We start from the raw sequence: 24,565 nt of genomic DNA on the forward strand, positions 1-24,565 counted from the left end.
ATCGGATAGAAATATAAAAAGTAGGTGAGTCGGCCGTGACGTCGCGATGTAATGTTTCATATAAATTCCATATTAGAAAATCGTTTTGACAGTTCTAAAAAAGTAACTGATTTGACTAGTAGGAATATACCCTATTGTTGTTGTCCCAGTTTCCGCACGAACCCGCAACTGGTGCTGAAGGCGCGGCCGGCGGTGGGCGCGCGCACGCTCCGCTTCGCGCACATCTCCAACTGGATCGAGCACAAGCTCAGCAAGGAGTTCGAGAAGGTGCTCGTGCTGCCCAACATGGAGGACATCGCCGTCGACGTCATGACGCCCACGCCCGTCTTCGCTGAATCCACTTAGAAACGGTGGTGCGTATAAAACGAGTACCTTAAGCCCTTTAAACGAGCAATTCTTGTATACATATTCATATATTTCGGAGATATCGGAAACTGCTCTAACGATTTCGATGAAATTTGCCAAACATCGATCTAGCTAGGTGTTATCTCGAAGTTCATTTGCAGTATAAAGGATATCTCTGTAAAGTCACGCCCAAGATAATGCACTTCTAAGTGTTGGTTACACCAAACCGTTAAAACATTCACTAACTTTTATTTTATGGCAAGTTCCATAGTTCACTGCCAATCGACGTTGATCAGTCCACTTTGTGGTTGGTGCAACTGGCCCTAGTTACTCTAGTTAGCTCAAATCATGGCACATATTACCATGCATAATAGCTTCTAATTGTACGATATAAGGAACATGGTATTTCACTCGAGCCAGCCTCGAATGTGAACTATGCTGGTGCATTTCTAATAATCATAAACTGAAATAAATGTCATATACTAGGAAAAGTGACCAAAACCTCCAGTGCCCCAGGCTGGAATCGAACCAGCGTCCTCTGCTATCGCGGCAGGTGCCTGTGCCATTCGGCCACCGGGCCACAGCGGCATAGGTCGAATTTTTCCAAGTATATGCACTTCTTACTGAAGGCTTATGGCGCCTCCTGGCCATCCGTAAGGTAGAACAGTATGGTTCGACCTTCTAACTGGATCATCTCAGATGATACCGAGCTAGCGAGAGATTTTCTGAAAATAATTTAATTTGTTCTAATACTTCTAATAATAATTTGTAATTCATGTTACTTGAACACTTGTGTCATGTGTCCGACGACGGCAGTTAAAGGGTTAACAGCGAAGTATGAAAAAGTGTTAGTGCCAAAAGCGCGTTTTGAATAGAATGAATAAGGAAGGGTGCAATGCCAAGACACGATCATTTTTTCTTATATTTATACCATTAGAATTATAAAGGTCTTAATTACAAATTTAAGAAAATACATTTTCTACTTTATTGGCTTGAATTAAATTTTGTAGTTAGGACCTTTTTATTGCGAACGATGCAATTGAATTGTACCGTTCTAATGCCATTATTTTGCCATAGCTTGGCACTGACTGATAATTTCTACCATTAGAGCATTTGTATACTAAAATCTTTCATACCATGCGTTTTGCAATGTTCTTAATATAAAATATGTAGTTGAAATTTGAACTATTTCGTCTATGGCATTGCTGTGGGTTTTGTAGTCGGCTGCTCAGTGCTCAGGTTTACGTATTTGGTTGAGATTACTGCGTAAGAAATGGTAGTTGAGGCCTTTAGCTAAATTTAACTTTATACCTCTTAACTAAAATAATGAAAATGTTTGATAAATGATACCAAATGGACGAAATTGGAAGTTTTTCCTATAAATGTTATTGTTATCATTAACTTATCAAAGCTATAATTTTCTAGTTGTGCATTTTATATACACTCTGTCACCTTCGAAACAGATACTCGTACGTATGAAATGCTGATTTAGATCATGATACATTTTGGTTATAATTCTGTCCTGGGTCGAGAAGGCGAGAAATACATACCGCATATTAATGAGGACCCAAGCTAATTAGAAGAACTTAGGACTTAGACCGTATCAGTAACAATATTGTACTGTTTATACTTATTTAGCACAAGCGTAGTTATGTTCAATCCTGGAATGGCTGTCGTTTTAACAAAGAGCCTAAATAAATGATTTATTTCATCCTGTGTATTTAGATTTTTATACGTTTTCTATAATAGTTTAGCTGTGATGTGATTAATGCTTAGAAATGAACGCATAGTCTACTGATACACAATTTCCGTGATATTTGTGACGTTTTCATGCAAAAGGTTATTAAGTAATTATTAACTGTTGTCAATAATGTGTTACTGGCGTTACTGCCATCAGTATGCGTGAAAATGAGCCCTTGATGATAAACAACCATTCAGGATGCCTTTTGCTAAAAAGCATTTTTAAAATAACCACTCGTGTTTTATTCAGGAAAGGGAACCCTTAGTATGCAGGCATTCACGTAATTTGCGTACGTAAGCGCTTGCTATACTTACATTACATCATTTTTCTTTGAGAACGATTAATTTCTGTCAATATGTATTATGCAAATGTCTAAAGCTAATAAATGTAAATAATTAGATAATCCGGGGGATGTGCATTTATACCCTGATCCTGGTTTGATAAGTCAGAATCTTTTCCAGGGTATTATTTTCCTATGACTGGAGATCGAATGATATTTATTTGGACTGGACGGGATTAACCGTCATCGAGCTTCCTCGGTACTAATTATTATTCTGTCAATAATCCATTATTTGCACTCTGCAAATTATATATAAATGTTCTTACCTATATGATAAATATAGATAGTGCAACTCTATCAAGATTTCCTCTATTTTTACCGGTATTTTATAGTGGATCCTCATATTTTTGTAGTCAGTAGGTACTATGATAAAAAACTGTCGCGTTGCATGCATTTCACGTGTTTAGTCGAAAGCATTTATTAGTTTGCTTTTCTTAAGAAGTTCTAACATTTAAAAAAGGTTAATTAAATAAAGCAATTACCTAGTCACTTCACGTTTAAAAAAATACGGACGTCGTATATTTCAACCTAACAATTTAAGTATATGGCATCTTGTACAGTATGTCATTTCAAGCGACCGCAGCAAGCTCGGCCGAATTGCACCTTCCCATACAAATGGAGTTTCGTTCTTATTTAAAAACTACGTGTTGGATTGTAATGAAACTTTGCACATACTTACAATAACGTGGGATATCTATGCCTGTAATTAGTTTATATAGATCCAGCTTATAAAACAAACGAAATAGAGCAAAAACATGTATTGTATGAACAACTTAAATTCGCTGTATTTTTTTAACTATGTATCTAAAGCTACACAAACTAATTACGAACACAGATATAGGTACCTTCTCCTATTGTAAGTACAAAGTTTCAGAACAACCTAGCTAGTCGTTTTAAAATGAGAGCGTAACTACGTTTGTATGGAGAACCGAGTTTGCTGCGGACTCTTTAAATTTAAATGAAAGGTTGATGTAAGTAAAAAGTAAGACCTAATAGTGTGAAGGCCTGTTCAGACGGGAACAATTTTTCGCCAATATAACTAAATTGTCCGATCAAATGGGGTGGTGCGTCGCAAACGCCAATTTGGCCACTTTCATCAATTTTAAATTTATGGTGATAGTTAAGCACTCTAAATTAAAAAAAACGCGAACACTAGCGTCACTAATTGGTATTCTTGCGTCCGCAGCCCATTTTATCGGTAATATCGGTCATATTCAGCAGTTGAAATCGGTGGCAGACAATTTAATCAGGTTGGCGAAAAAGTGTCCCCGTCTGGACAGGCCTTGAGACATAACAATGAAAGAACTGACAGTGACCAATGGTTGATTACATTTGCATCGCATGGATATATCGCACAACTCATTTGCTAAGCAGAAAGCACCCCACGCCATTTTTAAAAATATTATATTTATTTTAGCATCAGTATTTCATATCTAGACCGTATTATATAGAAAATAGTTAGGTGTGGTACTATTTTTTTATTGTTATGGTTTTTAGTAATCAGACAAATTATACAATAAGATACATCATTTACATCATTAGCCCATGATCTTATTTTAAGGATTTTTTTACATTTTAGTCACATCCTTATTGCCAAAAAAGGTAGAAACATGCGTCATGCTAAAATTATGCATTTGGTGTTCCTTTCTATTTACTAAAACAAAACATTATTAATTTGTCTGATGAAATGTAGTACATATGTAGTTTAAAAATTCCCGATGTAGGGTTTATTATATGTGGAATAAATGGGAAGGTTGAGATTATGAAAGTAAGTAAAGTAACCATAAAAGGCTGAAGGTAACTTGCTCACGAAAGCAATTTTTTCCGTGGATAAGTTAGGATTAGCCTCTTCAAGTGAGTGCTAAGGTGTTTTGAGCGAATTTATGGTCGGTTTATTTAGGTATAAATAAAATAGATACAAGCCCATGCGCCTTTTCGACTAATTAGTAAGGGTATCATATTTGTTGCCATCAAAACCATAAACACTTCGTTTTAATGGCCGTAAGTACGTTATAGCCAGACGATGGGGGAAGTCGGTCTTGGGCTTGTGTTTAAAATGTTTCTATATTAAAATATTATGATGCTTAATTATAATCCAAGCTACAGATAGCCGCTCCCTGGCCACTTGTAGGGCGACCTTTAAGTAAATATTTATTTACTTTTATAAATTATTCTTGTGAAAACGACATTGTATCTTACTGAATGGGGTCTACCCAAGTTCTTATGAATTTTTCGATAAAATATTTAATGTTTCACGATTTTACATAACTAAGAACTAGCTTATATTCTACGTAAGCCAACATCTACGTATTCATTTTAAAAGACACTACGTTCTACATATCACACTTTTGTAAGTCATGTACCTGTTTCAAAAGCATACCGCTACATCTACATGATCATGGTATATTTATTTAACATAGTAATGTACTCCGAACCAGTTTTTAATTTTATTTGTAAATATATAACTATTAATATCGAATTTACGTTTGTTGGGCACTTTTTGAATAGCGTCTATTGTAATTAGTTACTGATTATTTCAGATGTCGATGCGGCCAAATCCGTATACGAGCAATTTTTTTATTGTTTTACCGTAAGCGCGCAATCGTTGCTTTATCGATGAAGGTAACAATAGTGTCAGTACACTTCGTGAAAACTCGGTCGTGTACGGAATTTCCCGCAGACGGATTTAGCCGCATTCATGTTAGCCGAAGAAAATGTTTTCGTTTTTCTGTTTGTTTATCTGTGATCACATAGTGATTTCTATTTTCGCAGTGTTTGTATACCAAAAAAAAGTAATTTTCCATGTATATAGTCTATGAAATTATTAAAGTGTTTATGTGATATATAGTTAAGAGTTAAACCGTGCCGAGTAGTTTTTCTATGTGGTATCAGTTGTGATTTTTCAATAAATGATTTAAAACATGAATATATATTTTTTTTACTTTGAAAACCTTTGGGATGTGGGACGTATAAATGGAAACGAGTAAATCTTTAAAATCTTATATTCAACAGTTTTTCCCTTACTTTACAACATATAGTTCATAAACATAATATCAAACTCTTTATAATTTCTATGTACAATAGGCACTTCTCAGTACATTCGTTGTAAACTATATCACAAATCAAAACTATTCTTACGAATTGTACAAATTTAAAATTAATAGGTATTCACATTTCTTATTCTATTTATTGTACATACTATATGATATATATTAGCAAAAACTATTACATCTGGAATAAAAAATAGTTTTTTTTTTACTGGAAGCACTGAAGCGAGGTGAGGCTACAAAGCAATAATGTTTACATACCAAACAAACGTACGTTACGTAAGGGAGATGCAGTGTACTAGTATTTTATACAATCGTGATATAATAGAGAGTTTTTCAGTCGAGTACCGTGTTTAGGCAACGAAGCTTGCTGAGTTGCCTAAGTAAGGTACGAGATTGAAAAGCTTGATTATATCACTATTGTATACAACACTTTTTCTACTAGTCAACAAAAATAATACTTTAAACTAGTAGAATCATACAAACAAACCAAACTAAAAGTATACAGCTAAGATTCGCGAACAGTTGGGAGCCCATCGATTAAAAATACCCAATTGCAGTTTGGTATAAGAAATCTTAATTCAAGAATTACAGTCGACTAGTAGAAAAAGTGGTTTTCGTAGTCTATGGATGTTGCTATATTAAGGGTGTCACATGCGCGTTTCTGACTTATCAAAGTTATGAACCAATTGTTTCTACTATACAACCTAAAATAATTAATTTGAGCTATTGGTCAATTTCATTATAGTTGACTAAACTGTATCGAAATGAATATTATAGTTCAGTTGGGAGCCCATACATTAAAAATACCCAATTGCAGTTTGGTATCAGAAATCTTAATTCAAGAATTACAGTCGACTAGTAGAAAAAAAGTTTTTTTAGGCTCTAACTCTAAGTAAATTGTGCAAGGGTTTTTATGTTCAGTTTTTATATTTTTTATTATTTAGCTACTATTGATGGATTTTTATTATTATTTCGTATCAATAAAACCCATGCTCAGTTTGTTCAGACTCTCGAAATTATCGAGTGTTCTTTTATAACGGCTTTCTCATGCTACTTCTCCCATATTTATTTCTGAATTCTTACTTGCGTAGGTACAATCACCTGCAGAGATAAATGACCCTCCCTGCATATAAATTTATTTGCAGCTGACTGAACTATACTTGTTTGCCTCAAGTCAAACAGTTATAGTTCGTTTTTTTTAGCATTAGAAAAAAGGTAAACAATCTTGAAGTGTCTTTTTATTGACAAGCACTTTTGAAAAATAAGTCAGTAACGGCAAATATGTAACAATTATGAATCATATACGACTATTTACATTATTTTGCTTTCATAAGTTCATAAAAAGCGTTTTTCAATTAAAAGACACGTCAAGATCGCGAAATCTTTTTCTAATGCTAAAAAAACGAACTATAGTACAACTCACATTTCTTCATCTAAACAATACATGCTTCTTTCTATGATAATATTGATAATATATACAAGTTGAGATCAACCTTACATCTATTCTGAAGATCTTACAGATTTGGCACCCTTGACCACATTTTGAATGTTAAATCTATTTAACGCGACATCTAAAAGAGCAATATTAGTGTTTTGACTTTTGATGTACAGTCGACGTCAAAGATATGATTACACTTTTGGATCTTTGCCTTTGTAATAAGGCGAAAAATGTAAACATATCTTTGACGTCGACTGTACATTAGTGCGTAAAAAATTGTATATTGCTGTTTCAGATATAGCGGCACATTATTTAAAAATAGAATTATATGTACAGATAGAAAATAATATGATATTACTTTTCTTTTAGATATATGTACTTTACAATATTGCATCGATTAGCAATTTTCTATGGCAAGCAATTTTAAGGTTCTTTTAATTAAAAATGTACAGTGAGCTGCAAAATTGCATGGTCACATTCAAGTAGCCATGCAGTTTTGCGGCTGGATGCAATGTACAGTCACCTGCAATAATATGTTACACAACGAAGGACGCAAAAATATCTGACGCGATCTTATTTGTAGAGCCATAAGAGCGTGTCATATATTTTTGCGGCCTTCGAAGAGTAACATATTATTGCAGGTGACTGTACCTATAAATTAATATATTACGTTTACATTTTATAGGCACTACGTTTCCATGTGTTATCTATTTAGTAACTAGATATTTATTTTATTATAGCGTTATTCTTAAACGTTTGTCAAATCTAAATCTCACAAACCATTGATAATCATTGGTCCTTATCGGTCTTTTTGACATTTTTGTTGGTCTGTTGTGAAAATACACTTGATGGCGTTTTTAATGCGGCACTTATTGCGTCTATATTTATTATCTGTCTCTTGAAACTAAGTGAGAAATACACATGTATGTCAAAGGTACAATCGCTTTACTTTAGTAGGTAAAGAAAGTTCATTACATATCCTTTACAATATATTCTACAGTGTATTCCTTATTCATTTTCATTTCGTTGACTTAATATATACCAATTTCGCGTATACCGCTTTATTTCTCTAGTGTGTATGATTTCTCTATAGATGGAGAGAGAATCGCTGAATGCAATCATGAAGTTGTATTGAGGTTATCTTTGGAACTTTTGGAAGAAGCCTGCATCTAATAACCATTATTTCCTTTTTACGGTACGGTAGGTATTTTTCATTTGTTCACTGAACTGAACAGAGTTCACATTCGGAAAGAGCATCAGATCGTATGGATTCATACAAACATGAATCGAACGTACTTGAGACTTCGTGTATTCCTACACATACGCTGAACCATCTAATGTTGCAGCGAGCAATGCGCATTGCCATCTCGAGTCCGCCTCTCCACGAGCTCCTCCCAGTCCTCTATCCTCGGCGCGCACACCAGCGAGTACCGCCCGAGCCTGCGCCGCGCCATGACTAGGAACTCGCCGGCGCCGGCCTCGGCGCCGCACACGGACGACACGTGGATGTGTGCGTGCAGGCTCCGCGTCCTCCGCCGGTGGTTGCGGTGGGTGGTGCGCTCGAGCGCGTTGTCTACGTCGTACCTGGTGACAAGTTTATAATGTTAAGTCGGTTGGTATAAATAGTAGATTGTACAACAAGGGCATAAAGTGACCCATTTTTACCCGAGGAAATTTTTTGGTCTGAGCGAAGCGAAGACCAAAATAGTAGACGAGGGTAAAAATGGACATTTATGCCCTTGTTGTACACTCTGCTTTTCACTTCGATTGCGAGGAAAATATACAAAAAATCAAATATTTTAGGTTATTTTAACGTATTTATTCAAGACTAAAGAAAATTGTTCTTGGGCCGGTCGGAGGCGCGGGGCACGCCGATCGGGAGAGCGCCGGTCGGGGGCGCGCCGGCAGGGCTGGCAGTTTGTATGGCAGAATTTGGACTTTATTGCTAAGTCAATAAGGGTCGTAATAGATGATTTTACTTTATGCTCTAGAGCATAAAATGCGATTTTATGTCGTCTACGCACGACATAAAGGTGCACTTTTTGAGCATGAGAAGTGAAAAAGCGTTTGCAAAAAACTGGGAGGCGGCGATACTGGACTCTTAGCTAATGTTATGGCTCCTCTACACGATGGGCCAGCACCGGCCACTCCAAGGGACGCATTTATGCGTTAGAGGGAGCAAGTGATATTGCTATCTCATTCTACCGCATGGCTGCGTCCCTTGGAGTGGCCGGCGCTGGCCCATCGTGTAGAGCCATTAAATAGTAGATTGTACAACAAGGGCATAAAGTGACCCATTTTTACCCGAGGCATTTTTTTGGTCTGAGCGAAGCGAAGACCAAAATAGTAGACGAGGGTAAAAATGGACATTTATGCCCTTGTTGTACACTCTGCTTTTCACTTCGATTGCGAGGAAAATAATTATATTTTTCACGGCAATTTACACCACGAAATTGTCGTAAAGCGAAAGAACATAATACATAACCAATTCCCGCCAACTAACTTTTTAATTTTTTAATTTTTTTTTCAAATGGTGAAATTAAATTTTGAAATAGTTTCTGCCAAGTCAAACATTTCGGAGCATTTATGAACGATAATCGACTCCTATTTTATGTGATCTACTAAATTTAATGACAGAAAATATGGATTTCTAATAAATTGTAGCAAAAATAAAATAATATAACAAGTTTTGTCATCTACACAATTTTATTGCTCAGTAAAATTGTGCAATATGTTTTAACTGTTTGGCTGTTGAAACCGATTACCTTAGTCTTAGAAGAAAACTTTACTTTTATGCTCTAGAGCATAAAATGCGATTTTATGTCGTCTACGCACGACATAAAGGTGCACTTTTTGAGCATGAGAAGTGAAAATAGTATTGTTCACAGCTCACAAGAAGGTAAGTCAGTTTATATGTAGGTACACACTACTACCTAATACCTATTTGGTTTTGCATATGTGAAATCGGTCAGTTTAACTTGTACCTATTGCTTCAATTGGCTGATTAATAATTATAGGACCAGAGGCAGTCGACTAAGTTGAAATTAACAGCTTGAAATGGCTTCTTTATGATTCCGCATTCAAAAGGTTAAGTACCTAGTGCAAATAGGTAGGCTAAAAACGCTGCTTAATTGTTATTGTTTAGGGTTCCGTACCCAAAAGGCAAAAACCGAACCCTATTAGGTACTAAGACTCCACTGTCCGTCCGTCAGTCTGTCTGTTTGTTACCAGGCTGTATCTCATGAACCGGTTTTTTTTAACAACGTTAAACTAAGAAAGAGCTAATAGTAACGTGCAACATTCATGGGCTCATATCTTGTAACATTAGGTAGGTACTTATGCGATAAAAATAATGTGGGAGTTGGGAAGGGCCTTACCTATAGTAATTATCGTCCGCCGCGTCGTCCGTGCGGGGATCGGGCCCGGCGCTGCCGGTGGCGCGGATGAGCTTACTGAGCCGCAGCGTGAGCTGCGTGCTGTCCAGGTCCGAGCGCTGCTCGGCGCCCACGAATGTTCCGCGAGACACTGTAAACAAGAGGTTAGTATCTGTAGTCTGTATATAGTACTCTTCATTCGATCATTGCACCATAGTTTTAGTAGGTAGCCAAGCGCGACTTTAATGTTAAGAGAATAAGAGCGCTCTTAGCGCGTGTCAAGATAATTTTGACCACCTCGCCCGCTTAGCAACTTCTGCTGCTGACTGTAGGTACATAATATATAGTAAGTATTCGAATGGAGAATAAGAACAACATGGTTTTGTCAGGTAGTCATGGTTATTAGGCAGGTGTCTATATTTAACGGAAGCGGCTCAAGAAGCAGCATGTTGTAGAGCAAGTCATCATTTACTATTATGAGCCCCTAGGATGTAACTGTGAAAGCCTTCCGGCGGGCTATAAGCTAGTTTTATTATCTAACATCATCCGCAAAAAGTGTACATTGGTGTTTAGTGATATCTGGCAGATCATTGATATACATTAAAAAAAGCAGTGGTCCCAGTACACTACCTTGTGGGACTCCAAGGCTGTTTTCTACATATGACGATCTATGACGGGTTATAACGACATAATTTAACTAGACATGATTTATAGTTTTTAAGTACCGAGAACGAGCAACAAGTGCTCCAGATTGCCCAAACGCTGAATCATGCGTAAATTAAACGCAAACGGCGGTTGACGTCACCCCACTCTAGTCCCACGAAATCTTAACAGCATCATATTAGATATTTATCACTGTCGCTATTATTCTATGCCCGAGGCCTTATTGGACTCATTGGCTGTCAAAAAGTTGCCATTGTCTGTGTCGTTTTTTGCGACGTGAGTAAGCGAAAATGTAAGTTTGAAACCGAACCGAACCTTTGTTTGAGGAAGATAAGTGAATAGTGGAAGAGCGGTCATCCACCCCGCCCAGACGATAATTACGAAGGCTTAACTAACAAGCTATCACGTCTCATTTGACGTCCACGTTCTTATATTCTCACAAGGGTTATGTTACTTTTTGTAATTTAGCTTCTAATTAATAGTTCGGTACGTCACAATTGGACTGTGTTGTACATTCCACATACATTTTGATGAACTGATTTATACAATCTTTTTGTTTTTGATAAACCATCTACAAAGTACTGAATATCATGTTATATTTTTAACATACTACATAATTAATTAATTATTTCCTTATGCAAAGCGTACGCAATAAATCAATTAAGTACATATGTGTCGCTGAACTTCAAACCCGGGTAAATCCATTCGACCCTCTCAGCAAATATCTACCCTATAACCTTTTCTTAATACCAAAATCGCATAATCTGACAGATGGATTTACCCAAGTTTGAAGATAAGCGACTCATATATTGATTTAACATATGTTGGTAGGTACCTAATTAAAATACGACAGAAGATTCATGGCGTTCAAATCAGTTTCTGTTGTAAAAAAAATAACCGTATCTATTTTGAATTCTCGTGCTTAGAGATAATCTTTAAAAATGAGGTTTAATGAGTATTAATGTCGTCTGAGTAAAAAATAACAATAATTATGTTGCATGACAAACAGAAATTGGGATGGTGCGTGAGCCGTGGTCTGAGATGGCTAATAACGCGCCCGCCGCGGGACGGGCCATCATTAAAAAAAAACCTCATGACATAACTCTTGTCTATTATTATTAAACAAGATTTAAAAAAATATCCGAACTCCCCGTGGCGTCGCGTGCCCGCGGTTGATCGCATCTATATCCTATATTAATTTATGGTAAACGCAAAGTGAATTTAAAGTCTATCAAAGAATTCCATCCATCGCTACTGTACAATCCGCTCCGCATGTGAGATAAAAAAAAATAGTTGTAAGACTTGTACGAAAGTTTGTAGCAATTGTAGCATAATTTTTTTTATTCCTGTAAATGCCATAACGACGAGTCAAAATAGTAAAGTTAACGTTTCCAAAAAGTTTAGGAACACCTAGTGCATTTAACTTTACCGTTTATTTTAAGAGGGTCGCATTATTCAGGTTCCTGCTACTTACTTAATTGACGTGACATACCCTGTGTAAACGAGTATAAAGTAAAAGCCGCAGAATTTTCTTTTTTTTCCTCATACATATATCTCCCTCAAATGCTACATTTTTAATTTCACCAAATAACATGTATGATAAATTGTTGCAGGCAAATATTCCGCGCTCGTTAGGTTGGCAAAATTATATTCTCGTATACCGTTTAATTTAATTTGAAGCGAGAGGAATCTCGATTATGGCGACAAATTACCGTGCGGGCGGCGTTTATTAGCGTCAGGCTTCTGTTTCTGCTTAACCATTATGGTGGCAGAGGCGGAGATTTTACATTATTTTCTTTATTAACTAAACCCACGACTTCGTTTTGCATTTGGCAATTTAGTCGCCAATTATGTTGAAATTTTACCGTGATTAAATTTATGATTATCACAATGAAATAAATAAAAACTTTCGGGTTTATAGCATCAAACGATCGACCATCTAAATCTTAATTATACGGCACACCTAAAGGCAGCTTTCGTTTTCAATGAAACTTAATAACTCCATGTCGTGTCGTACGTCAAAAGCATAGAGCATTTATTGAATAGGTTCAATACTACTACATCTTCCTTCTTATAACGAATTAAGTTATAAGTTAACAACACTCAACAAGATGCAGATAGGTAAGTAGAAAATACAAAAATTATAAAAATACAACATAACATTCTATCTCCCGTCAGTAAAATAAATAAATTAAACAAAGAAAATTAGTAAAAACTAAATCTTTGTGGCGGGCGCACTTGTCTCCCGCTTCTAGTAACCGTACCACTATCACCTGATTCGCGTTCACCCTGAGGAGATCGAGGAACTGCAGTTGGATTAGGTGGTGGATGTGTTGCGTCCTCGTCTGAGTCTGGAAGGACAATATCTAGATCACTGTATCTGTTAGTGGTGATTGGAGTTGTTGGGGAAGCTGAAGCAGACGCGCGTTTGTTCCGCTGTAAGATTTGTACTCGATTTCTTCGGTATGTTCGACCGTTTTGTGTGGTAAGCCAGTACGAGCGCTCTCCGCGTGCGACGCCTGCAACTCTAGCGGGTACCCAGACGTTGTTGTCACGCATGTGGACAGTTTCACCTGGTGTGAGATGGAGCAGGCTTCTGGTACCACGATCGTAATATTCCTTGACCTGTGTTGTTTTTTCTTGACGTACTTTTTTAATTGTGGCAGGATTCACTGTTTCGGGTTTCAAGCTTTCGTCCGTACATGGAAGCCGTGTTCTGAGGCTGCGTCCCATCAACAGTTGTGCTGGCGAATACTCCTCTCCAGATATTGGAGTGTTCCTAAAATTAAGCAACGCCAACTGCCAATCAGTGCGGTCCTCTTGTGCCTTGGTAAATAGTTTTTTTACTGTCTGTACATTCCGTTCAACCAACCCGTTAGAACGGGCATAAAGCGGTGAACTCGTCACATGTTCAAAACCATAGAATGCAGCAAATTGCCTGAATTCTTGCGCAGAAAATTGAGGACCATTATCAGTCACTACCTTCTGTGGTATTCCTAACCGCCCAAAAAAGTTTTTCAGATGATTAATAATAGTGCCACTTGTTAAACTGTTTAAGGACGCCACTTCAAAATATTTTGAGTAGTAGTCTACGACAAGTAGATAGTGTTTTTGTTGAAACTCGAAAAGGTCAGCAGCGACTACTTGCCACGGCAAGCTCGGCACGGGATGGGGACATAACGGTTCACGAGGCTGTGCCGCGCGGTGTCGCTGGCAAGGCTCGCAGCGCTGTACCAGCTGCTCGATGTCCACGCCCATGCCCGGCCACCAAACCAACTCCTTAGCACGACGTTTGCACTTCTCTATTCCCAAATGCCCCTCATGTATTATTGAAAGTATTTCTCTCCGTAATGTTTTGGGAATTATGATTTGCTGATTCCGAAATACTATTCCGTCAATGACGTGAATCTCATTTTGAAAGGTCCAATATGGCACAGTGATATCATTGGCTTTATTTTTATTACTAGGCCAACCATTTAAATAATAGTCCTTTAATCGCTGTAATATTTCATCTTTGTTAGTCGCTTCTCTGATTTGATTAATTCTATTTTTTGACACGTTAAGACACTCAATCAAATTATTTACGTGTATAGTGACATCGGCATGCACGTCTTCATCCGAATCCTGTTCTGATGGAGCACGAGATAACGTATCTGCTAAGTACAAGAGCTTCCCTGGCTTGTAGCGAATTTGGAAAGCGTAACCGTGAAGTTTCATTAGCATACGCTGCAGTCTCACCGGGGTACTGTTCAGTGGTTTTTTAAATATGGACTCCAGGGGTTTATGGTTAGTCTCAATACTAACTTTATTATGGCCGTAAATGTACTGGTGAAAACGCGTACACCCGAACACAATCGCCAGAAGTTCCTTCTCAATCTGTGCCCAACGCGATTCAGCTGGCGTGAGTGTTCGCGCCGCGTAGGCCACCGGTCGCCCTTGTTGTAGTAAAACAGCACCCAGGCCGCGCGAACTCGCGTCAACAGAGACTGTCACTTCTTCGTCTGGTGAGTAGTATCTTAGCACCGGGGCACAGCAAATTCTATTCTTCAACTCATCGAAAATTCGTTTATGTGCATCACTCCACTGGAACTCACAATCCTTTTTCAACAAATCTCGTAATGGAGCCGCAATGTTTGAATAATTTGGGATAAAGCGAGATAAGTAGTTCGTAACACCCAAAAATCGTTCTAGCTCTTTTCTGTTCAACGGTACAGGCATATCTCTTATTGCTGTAACTCGCTTTGGATCAGGACGCATCCCTTCAGCGCTAAATATATGACCTAGATATTGCACTTCTCTGTTGTTGAAAACACACTTCGCTTTATTGAATTTCACACCATTTATCTTGGCTCTATTAAATACTTCTTGCAATCTCGCATCGTGTTCACTTTTTGTACGACCAAAAACTATCAAATCATCAATATAGACAGCTACTCCTTCTGTCTTGAATATTTTAACCATTTCATTGTGAAATATTTCGGGCGCACAATTGATACCGAAAGGCATCCTGAGAAAGCGATATCTGCCAAAAGGTGTCGCAAATGTGCAGAACTTCGAACTAGCATCATCAAGCTTAAGCATCCAAAACCCTTTACAAGCATCAAGCTTCGAAAAGTACTTAGCACCATCCATCTCACTTGCGACCTCATCCAGCGTCGGCAGTTGAAAGTGGCTTCTGCGTACAGCTTTGTTCAAATGCAAGGGATCCAGGCAGATGCGTAACTTCTTGTCTGGTTTCTCTACTATGACTATAGGCGATACCCAATCAGTAGGACCCTCTTCGCGTTTTATAATACTCAACTTTTCCATTTCATCCAGTTCCTCTTTCAGACGAGGTTGCAAACACAACGGTATTCTCCTGGAAGCCGAAATAACAGGTGGTACTGTTTCGTCAATAGAAATTTTGATAACGGAAGGCAGGCAGCCTATACCCTCATATACCGAGTCATCTACATGCAATTCATCAATTCTCTTAATTAGTTGCAGGTCAGTGCATGCCTTCCGCCCCAATAAAGTATTACACTCCATGTCTAGAACATACACCTTTTGTATTGAGGTACGCAGTTTGCATTTCATATTTGCCATGAAATATGCTACAACAGGCAAACGATTATGACTGACTTCCTTAAGCACCGTGTTAGTTTTACGCAATGTACTAGTATCAAAGCCCGCCTGTGTAAAACACTTCAATGGCATTACAGACGCATCGGCACCGCAATCTAATTTAAACCTTATTGGCACATTATTAATCAATATTTTCTCGAACCATGGCGATTCATCACTGTTCATCACATCAATGTAAATGTTTTCAAGCAAAAACTCACCATCATTATCAGTACAGTCCTCACCGTCTTTTCCGTCAATCGCAATCTCTCTTATCAGCCTCTCGCGGCAGGTTTTAGCAAAATGTCCAGCGCGCTCGCACCTGAAACACTTCACGTTAGATGCTGGACAACTGTCATTAGCGGCGTGCCATCCACCGCACTTGCCACACTCCGCGTCGCGACGTTGGCCTCGGCCGGCAAACGCTCCACGCGGGAAGCCACCATGACCTCCGCGTCCTCTCATTCCGCCACCACGCGTTCTCGTCCCGAAGCCGTAGCCGCTACCGCCGGGTACGCTGCGTCCACGTGACAGTTCTTCCAACGCAGGTGTGGTTTGTTCTGTTTTTACACTCCGACACGCTGCCGCTTGCACGCTGGCTCGCTCCGCCGCGCGACAATATGCTACAGCCTGGTCTAGATCTAATGAAGACTTTGAAAGTAATCGTTCACGCATGTGACTATCCTTTAGGCCTCTTATTATCTGCGTTAAAATAAGGCTATCTTTGAGAGTACTAAATTCGCAACTTTTACTTTTGATTTTCAAATCGCTCAAATATTTATCAAAGGAATCGTCTTGATACGTTTCAAAGAACGTATGCCGTTCAAAGTTAACGTTTTTCTTTGGGTCAAAACGTTCTGTAAATACTTTTACTAGCTTCTCGTAATCGGACTTGTCATCAAGTTCGAATTCTTGTAAAATTTCACGTCCAAACTTTCCTATGACATGCAGAAATATTGCACACTTATCTTTCGAAGAAGCCTCGTCGCGCCCTGATGCAATTAGGAAATAATCAAAAGCAGATTTCCATTCTTTCCAGTTGACAGCCATGTTCCCTTGTTCTTGCAAGGGTTCCGGTTGCTGTATTGTAGCATACACACTATTATTATTTTTCGCCATTTTAGTATCAGTCTCCTAAAAATCCGGCATTACATTTACTCTAAAATATTAATTATAATATTTTATATTATATTTTCACACCTGACACCATGTCGTGTCGTACGTCAAAAGCATAGAGCATTTATTGAATAGGTTCAATACTACTACACTCCAGTCATTTGTTTTCAAAAAATTAAATATTAGACACAAACATAAGTTACATAACGTATTTAGTACGTCATCAATGTCACTTGTATTTAACGAAATATCAAATAGGTACCTACAAGAACTATATTAAATTGTTAAACAGGGATTTGTTATTCAGTAGGCAATAAACAAAATAATTTTCAACGTTGATTAAACATACCTAAATCACTAGTGCAGAATGCGAGTTCCAGTTCCTCCTCAGAGCACGGCCTGCAATCCGCCGTGGCAGGATCATAGTGCCGCCTGTTCAGCGGCCTGGCCTCGTATCTCAGGGTGGCCTCGCGGCGCTTGGTTCCTTCCTCGGGCTCGGCCTCCACGTAGAGCGCGGCCCGGCCGCGGCGGCTGCGGAAGCAGCGGAGCTCGCGCGGGTCCCCATCGTCCGGCGCGTATAGGGGCACCAGTTTGTGGGCGCCCTCGACGAACAACCGAGCAGGGAAGCGTTCGGCTTCTGAAAATTATGAATCGGTATTAAATTTGTTTTCTTTGTCGAATGAAGACGTAGGTCTACATGCTTTCATTAAATGCTTTGTCTATGAGGCAACTAATGCAACCATTAGATGCTCTGGAGAAATCACTCTATAGACACTAGCAACAATCGACTAATTTGACGACCGGTCTGGCCTAGTGGGTAGTGACCCTGCCTGTGAAGCCAATGGTCCTGGGTTCGAATCCCAGTAAGGGCATTTATTTGTGTGATGACACAGATATTTGTTCCTGAGTCATGTCTGTTTTCTATGTATTTAAGTATTTATATATTATATACATATATCGTTGTCTGAGTACCCACAACACAAGCCTTCTTGAGCTTACTGTGGGACTTAGTCAATCTGTGTAAGAATGTCCTATAATATTTAATCAATGGTTCTATTTGGAGGTAATTTATGAAATAGTGTGTAATGTGCAAAGCAAATTTTCTCTTAATTCTTACTTGTATCGTTAAGCCGGTCATCGTGGAACAAGTCAGGCGGATCTGGTCTTCGCACAACTCGCACACAAACATGGAAATCCCGCTCGTCAGCAGGCATGGGCGGCTTGAAGAGCAACCTCAGCGCGCCTCGAGGATACATCCAGGACACTAGGCCTTCGCGACATCGCAGGTAGACTGGTGTCACACCCCGCTCCGCGTTGCTGGTCAGGCCACTGAAACAGAATAGTGCGCTACTAAGATTTTTTCGTCTATAAATAGGAGCTTAAGTAAAAATTTCAGATGGTCTTCGAAATATTAGCAGTTTGTATAGGTACAAGTACAAAGTCACAAACATTACGCTGTAAAGGTAGAGCTATTTATAACCATAAATTATCTTAAGAATAGGGGAAATGTCATGAAAGACTGCTACCTTAAGAGAACCTGTGACTAGTCGTATGCCTATTGCCTAGTATTAACCACATTTTTCATTGAAACACAGAAAATAGAAAGGAATACCTTGTAATACTAAAGACCTCTTCAGTCGCATATTTCATTCATGATTCCATCGAATATTCTAACAATTGAAACTTGAAGCAATTCCATGGTAATCCATAATACTTATCACGTGTCTTTCTTTTTTTTAATTCTCTATTTTAACTTAGAAATAAACAAAATAAACCTTCAGGAAATAATCAACAACAAATTGGTATTGACGTTGACAATAAAACTGATGAAGACAGCTCGACGTTCCGTTACGCTGATGCTCTAGTACAATTTCGAAACATAAAATCTAAAAAATCATAAGATAAATAAAAATATTAAAATAATTAATTCTCTATATTCCGGATGTCTTAAATAATATATTAGATACTAATAAACATAAAAAAACTTCAATACAGGAACGTTTTTCAGAAGTAAACTAAAAAATATCTCAAAGAAAAATAATGCTTACAAATTCGTACGTGATGAGTTTTCGAACGTTCCCTTTTATCATAATTTAGTCTACTCCAACTGACTACTCGACTATTGCCTATGAATGTGTGCGTAGATGTCATTAAAAATAGCTCCGTCTTTCTCTAAACTGCGTGAGTAAAAAGGACATGATTTTTATTCTGAAGTAAGCAATAGTGAACCTTAATATTTAAGACATATGGTTTAGTAAACAACCTGGAACTTATGATCTTTCTTCTTGAATCAAACCTTGTTACACGCCACGAGGTTAATGACATCTTCCTCAGTTCTGGTATCCTGGTACTTTTGGTAAACGTTTGTCTCAATAAGACACCTGATGTCGGTTACCCGCCCGAGGCAAACGACCTCTTCTGCAATTCTGCCATCCTGGTACTTTTGGAATAATTATTATGCTATTATGTCGCCGTTATGTCGCCGTTATGTCGCTATTATGTCGCTGTTATGTCGCTGTTGTGTCGCTGTTATGTCGCTAATATGTCGCCAATATGTCGCTATTATGTCGCCAATATGTCGCCGTTATGTCGCCAATATGTCGCCGTTATGTCGCTATTATGTCGCCATTATGTCGCCGTTATGTCGCTATTATGTCGCCGTTATGTCGCTAATATGTCGCCAATATGTCGCTATTATGTCGCCAATATGTCGCCGTTATGTCGCTAATATGTCGCCGTTATGTCGCTATTATGTCGCCAATATGTCGCCGTTATGTCGCTATTATGTCGCCAATATGTCGCCGATATGTCGCTATTATGTCGCTGTTATGTCGCTGTTATGTCGCCAGTTGTCTTTGTTTTGATTCATGTCGCAAATATGTCGCTGTTATGTCGCCGTTATGTCGCCATTAAGTCTTTCTAGGTAATGTCGCTATTATGTCGCCAATATGTCGCCGTTATGTCGCTATTATGTCGCCAATATGTCGCCGTTATGTCGCCAATATGTCGCTATTATGTCGCCGTTATGTCGCTGTTATGTCGCCGTTATGTCGCTATTATGTCGCCGTTATGTCGCTATTATGTCGCCAATATGTCGCCGTTAGGTCGCCGATATGTCGCCAATATGTCGCCAATATGTCGCTATTATGTCGCTGTTATGTCGCCAGTTGTCTTTGTTTTGATTCATGTCGCCAATATGTCGCTGTTATGTCGCCGTTATGTCACCATTAAGTCGTTCTAGGTAATGTCGCTATTATGTCGCCAATATGTCGCCGTTATGTCGCCAATATGTCGCTATTATGTCGCTGTTATGTCGCTAATATGTCGCCAATATGTCGCTATTATGTCGCCGTTATGTCGCTATTATGTCGCCGTTATGTCGCTATTATGTCGCCAATATGTCGCCGTTATGTCGCTAATATGTCGCCGTTATGTCGCTATTATGTCGCCAATATGTCGCCGATATGTCGCTATTATGTCGCTGTTATGTCGCTGTTATGTCGCCAGTTGTCTTTGTTTTGATTCATGTCGCCAATATGTCGCTGTTATGTCGCCGTTATGTCGCCATTAAGTCTTTCTAGGTAATGTCGCTATTATGTCGCCAATATGTCGCCGTTATGTCGCTATTATGTCGCCAATATGTCGCCGTTATGTCGCTATTATGTCGCCGTTATGTCGCTATTATGTCGCCGTTATGTCGCTATTATGTCGCCAATATGTCGCCGTTATGTCGCTAATATGTCGCCGTTATGTCGCTATTATGTCGCCAATATGTCGCCGAAATGTCGCTATTATGTCGCTGTTATGTCGCCAGTTGTCTTTGTTTTGATTCATGTCGCCAATATGTCGCTGTTATGTCGCCGTTATGTCGCCATTAAGTCTTTCTAGGTAATGTCGCCGTTATGTCGCCAATATGTCGCCGTTATGTCGCCATAGTAAAAAGGTATAAAAGGCCGGTGCGGAGCGTTGGGGATTCATTCATTCTTCGACCGGGCTAGCAGTGACTCTGGTTTTCGGGTGTAACTTAGTGCGGGGAGGTGAAGTTTCTCCGCGACTTTTTCTGTGTTTGTTTTTTACTTGGAATTATCCTAGTGAATTTAAACTTAGAATTTGTGTCTGTGCTTGGTTTTGCGGGGATTTTAATCGTCGTAACGCTAAGTTTGGACTGTTGTGGAGATTCTTTACTACCATGTGTGGGTTTTTAGTTATTGTGAGGTTTTCTCTACGCTGTGTGTTCTAAGTGCCGTCATGTTATGCAGGGACAATGTCAATGCATAGCCGGGGCTAGGAATAGTGTCTGTGTTTGGTTTTGCGGGAAGAAATTCTCGTAACGTTAAATATAGATGACAGTGTTTAAGGGAATTTCACTTTTCTGTTGAGTTAGTTTAATTTAGTGATAACTTAGTTATTTTAGTGTTTTACTATGGGGTATTTTTGCTATTTTAAAAGCCAGATCATTGTTTGGACTGACAGTTTGTCCAGCTAAGCATTCACTCCGCCTAACGGTGCCAAAGGATTGGATGGTTAGGAGTCTATTGCTCCAAGTTTGAGAGGACTTGGCGTCTCTTTTATATCAACATAAGAGACGAATTATCTCACTAGTCTCAAGGCCCAGCTGTTTAGATGGATGTGGGGACGTCACGTGCGCGTCATCCGGAGTAATCTGGGCCCACTGAAGTCGACAGTAATTGAGACTAGGTCTCCTATTAAATTTATTTATATATTTCGGTGCTCCGGTTCATGCTAGTGCTGGTTGCGGGGACAGACTTCTGTCGTGACTGATATTACACTTAGTCTTTGTTGCGGCAGAGTTTCCCTCGTGATTAGTGCGTGTATGTGCTAGGGTACTGGTCCACTTATATACACGGAATAGGGCGACTTATTCTTATCCACCATGCCCGCGGGCGATAAGGAGGGAGTCAAATACACTGGCCTGTAGGTTGCCTTCTCGGTTTCGCCTGCCGAACTTTACAGCTTCTCGTAGGGACCACACTTGCGTATATTACAAAGCATTAGGTCGATGGTAAGAACGAACTATGCTTTGAATGTACTAGATTAGGGACAATGGGTAGAGTTAGGGTAGAATCACACACTCATTTTATTGTTTATTAGGGTTCTTTTTTAGTGCTGGTCTATACAATTGATATGGTTGATATATATTTCTCTTTAAGGGTTTAAAAATATGGTTTCTTAATCCTAAAATAAGAGTGTTTAAAAGGTGAAGGGTTCATCTGCCTAAATCTTCCTAATTTCTCATTTATATGGGGAAAGAACCAAAGTTTCTATAAACTCTTATTTCTATTTTTCATTTCTGGTTGTCTGGTGTAGGGACGAGGTACTGAGTAATATAATCAGGTAATACATACCACAACATACAACACAATCTCTTAATTATCAATCTGGATTTAGGAACGCAGACTATTCTGGGATTGAAGAACGGTTTGTTTGAGGGAACCTTTGTCAGGCAAGAGCAGTACAAAGGATTTATTGAGTGAATACTCAATTTCGACCTCTACTAAACATAATAGTTAACAAATAAACTCGGTGCTTCGTTTATACATCTAGAGAACTAGGAATTCTGTCTAGATTATCAGCTTTGGGGAATGGGACTATGGGATTAGCATCCCTAGCTTTTGAATATAAAAAAAGATAAGTAATTATGATGATTGATGGATACTTTGACACTTCTTTTCATCATCATCTAGGTGCGTTTAGGTTATGAAGTGTTGGTCATAGCCCGTCTGGCTAAACTGGTAGGGTAGGTGTTCCGATTAATACTTGCAAATCGGACTAAGAGCTTCCAGACCTGCATCGGGCGTACGGAGCAGCACGTGTGATTAAATCACACATCGTTTAGAAGATGATAGTTAATTATAATTAACCTTGAAATGCTAGGGTGTAAAAGAGCTTATCTCAGGAGTGCTGCTTCTATGTTATCCCGGAAGCTTAATAGGTGTGGCAGGATTTTACCAACAACATTTTTATATATTTTATATCATCATGTATGCTGCAATACTTAAATACATTATAGTAAATTTTACACCATCATTTACGTTGCACTAATAAATTCTGAATAATTTTCTATTTCTCTGAATAATTTTCTTTAGATTATTTCTTACTTCCATAAATAATTATTTTATTACCATAAATATCTGTTCTCAAAATATAGGTAATAATACTAATAATAAATAAAATCAGAGTCCAAAATTTAGCTGATACTCATTAAAGAATTTGAGGTTGCTGCGGTTCACTTCAAGGGGTCCTAATCACTAGCTAGACGATCACATGGCCATATTTTAAGGGTAAATCGAAAGGGGATGTTATATTAAGGTAGGTTAGGTAGATAAGTAAGGGGGGAGTTACAAACCCTAGGGGTACTGTAGGTATAGTTACAGTAAATACCAACCATGGATATAATTAATACGTCAAGCTAGCGCATTATAAATACCTAAATGATCTTTGTGACACCAAAAAAGGAATAATAATTACAAATGCAACGACTACCTACAGCGGCAACCAAAAACAGCAGTGTCCAGTTTCAACATTTATATATATATCCGTTGAAATAAGATATGTAAAAAGCTATATCAGCTATCGTAAAAACTGACAATTCTTGAAACGTAATCAATAAAATTGCGACCTCATTAAAGGTTTTGGTGCGGGCTCATTTATTTAGCTGGATTTGTAGGTACCTACAAGAAAGGTGCCCTAGTCGTATTTGGACAATTTGATTGGAATTATTGTGGCTTCTGGGAGTTTAAAAGAAAGCTAATTAAGTATTCTGATCGCGGCGCGACACGACGTGCCTCGGTCATTTCTCTCCATACAAATTATTAAAACCTTTTCGAATTGCCTCTGGGCTTTCGTACGCTTCACGCCCCGTATTGGGAGAAAAAAAGGTTATAAATTCTCATTCGCGTTACAAAATACATACCTAATATTAATATTCTTGACATGCACACTTGAAAATGGTAAATTAATCTTTAGTCTGACGGAAAGGATTTTTGACAAGCATCCTGCAGATAAAATCCATTAGTCTTATCCCGATATAGGTAGTTTTTACCAATGCTTTCCAAGAACATACAATTTGACGAACTAACGTATAATAATCGAGTCTGTTCTATCAAAAGTACCTATCTAAGTAACCTAGAATTATGTAAATGTAGATCGAAAGTCCGGGCAAGGAGTGGTGAAGATTACGGCACGCGATCGAGGTGTCATTTCTCCCCCGTATCTCGAGCTGCTGCCATAAACAAGCCCGGAGCGGACAATTGTATCAGTAATCTCCAGGCACGTGGGCTTGGTAGTATTGCCGGCGCAAGGAATAAGGCACTAACATTAAACGAGCCTCGTACGTTGCCTGCGTTTCTCCTCCGGCGAGTAGCGCCCACGCCA

General features: G+C 38.7%; 2 protein-coding genes across 4 annotated transcripts in view; one reads left to right on the forward strand and one right to left on the reverse strand.

Annotated features, from left to right (window-relative positions):
- The window catches only part of LOC134791643 (testis-expressed protein 2), a 28,755-nt gene extending 23,403 nt beyond the window's left edge, over nt 1–5,352 (forward strand). For all 3 annotated transcript variants that reach the window (XM_063762701.1, XM_063762703.1, XM_063762702.1), the window contains one exon: nt 150–5,352. In XM_063762701.1, coding sequence (XP_063618771.1) covers nt 150–345 — 196 coding nt within the window. In that variant the 3' untranslated portion in view covers nt 346–5,352. The remainder of the gene's footprint in view (nt 1–149) is intronic.
- A 62-nt stretch (nt 5,353–5,414) lies between these two features.
- The window catches only part of LOC134791734 (meteorin-like protein), a 57,139-nt gene continuing 37,988 nt past the window's right edge, over nt 5,415–24,565 (reverse strand). Inside the window, exons 2-5 of the mRNA XM_063762865.1 lie at nt 18,288–18,499; nt 17,520–17,807; nt 10,292–10,439; nt 5,415–8,498 (exon numbers count right to left, since the gene is read on the reverse strand). Of these exons, the coding sequence (XP_063618935.1) occupies nt 8,249–8,498; nt 10,292–10,439; nt 17,520–17,807; nt 18,288–18,499 (898 nt within the window). The 3' untranslated portion in view covers nt 5,415–8,248. The remainder of the gene's footprint in view (nt 8,499–10,291; nt 10,440–17,519; nt 17,808–18,287; nt 18,500–24,565) is intronic.

The sequence above is a fragment of the Cydia splendana genome, chromosome 6 (assembly GCF_910591565.1).
Source record: "Cydia splendana chromosome 6, ilCydSple1.2, whole genome shotgun sequence".
In the NCBI taxonomy this organism is placed as follows: domain Eukaryota; kingdom Metazoa; phylum Arthropoda; class Insecta; order Lepidoptera; family Tortricidae; genus Cydia; species Cydia splendana.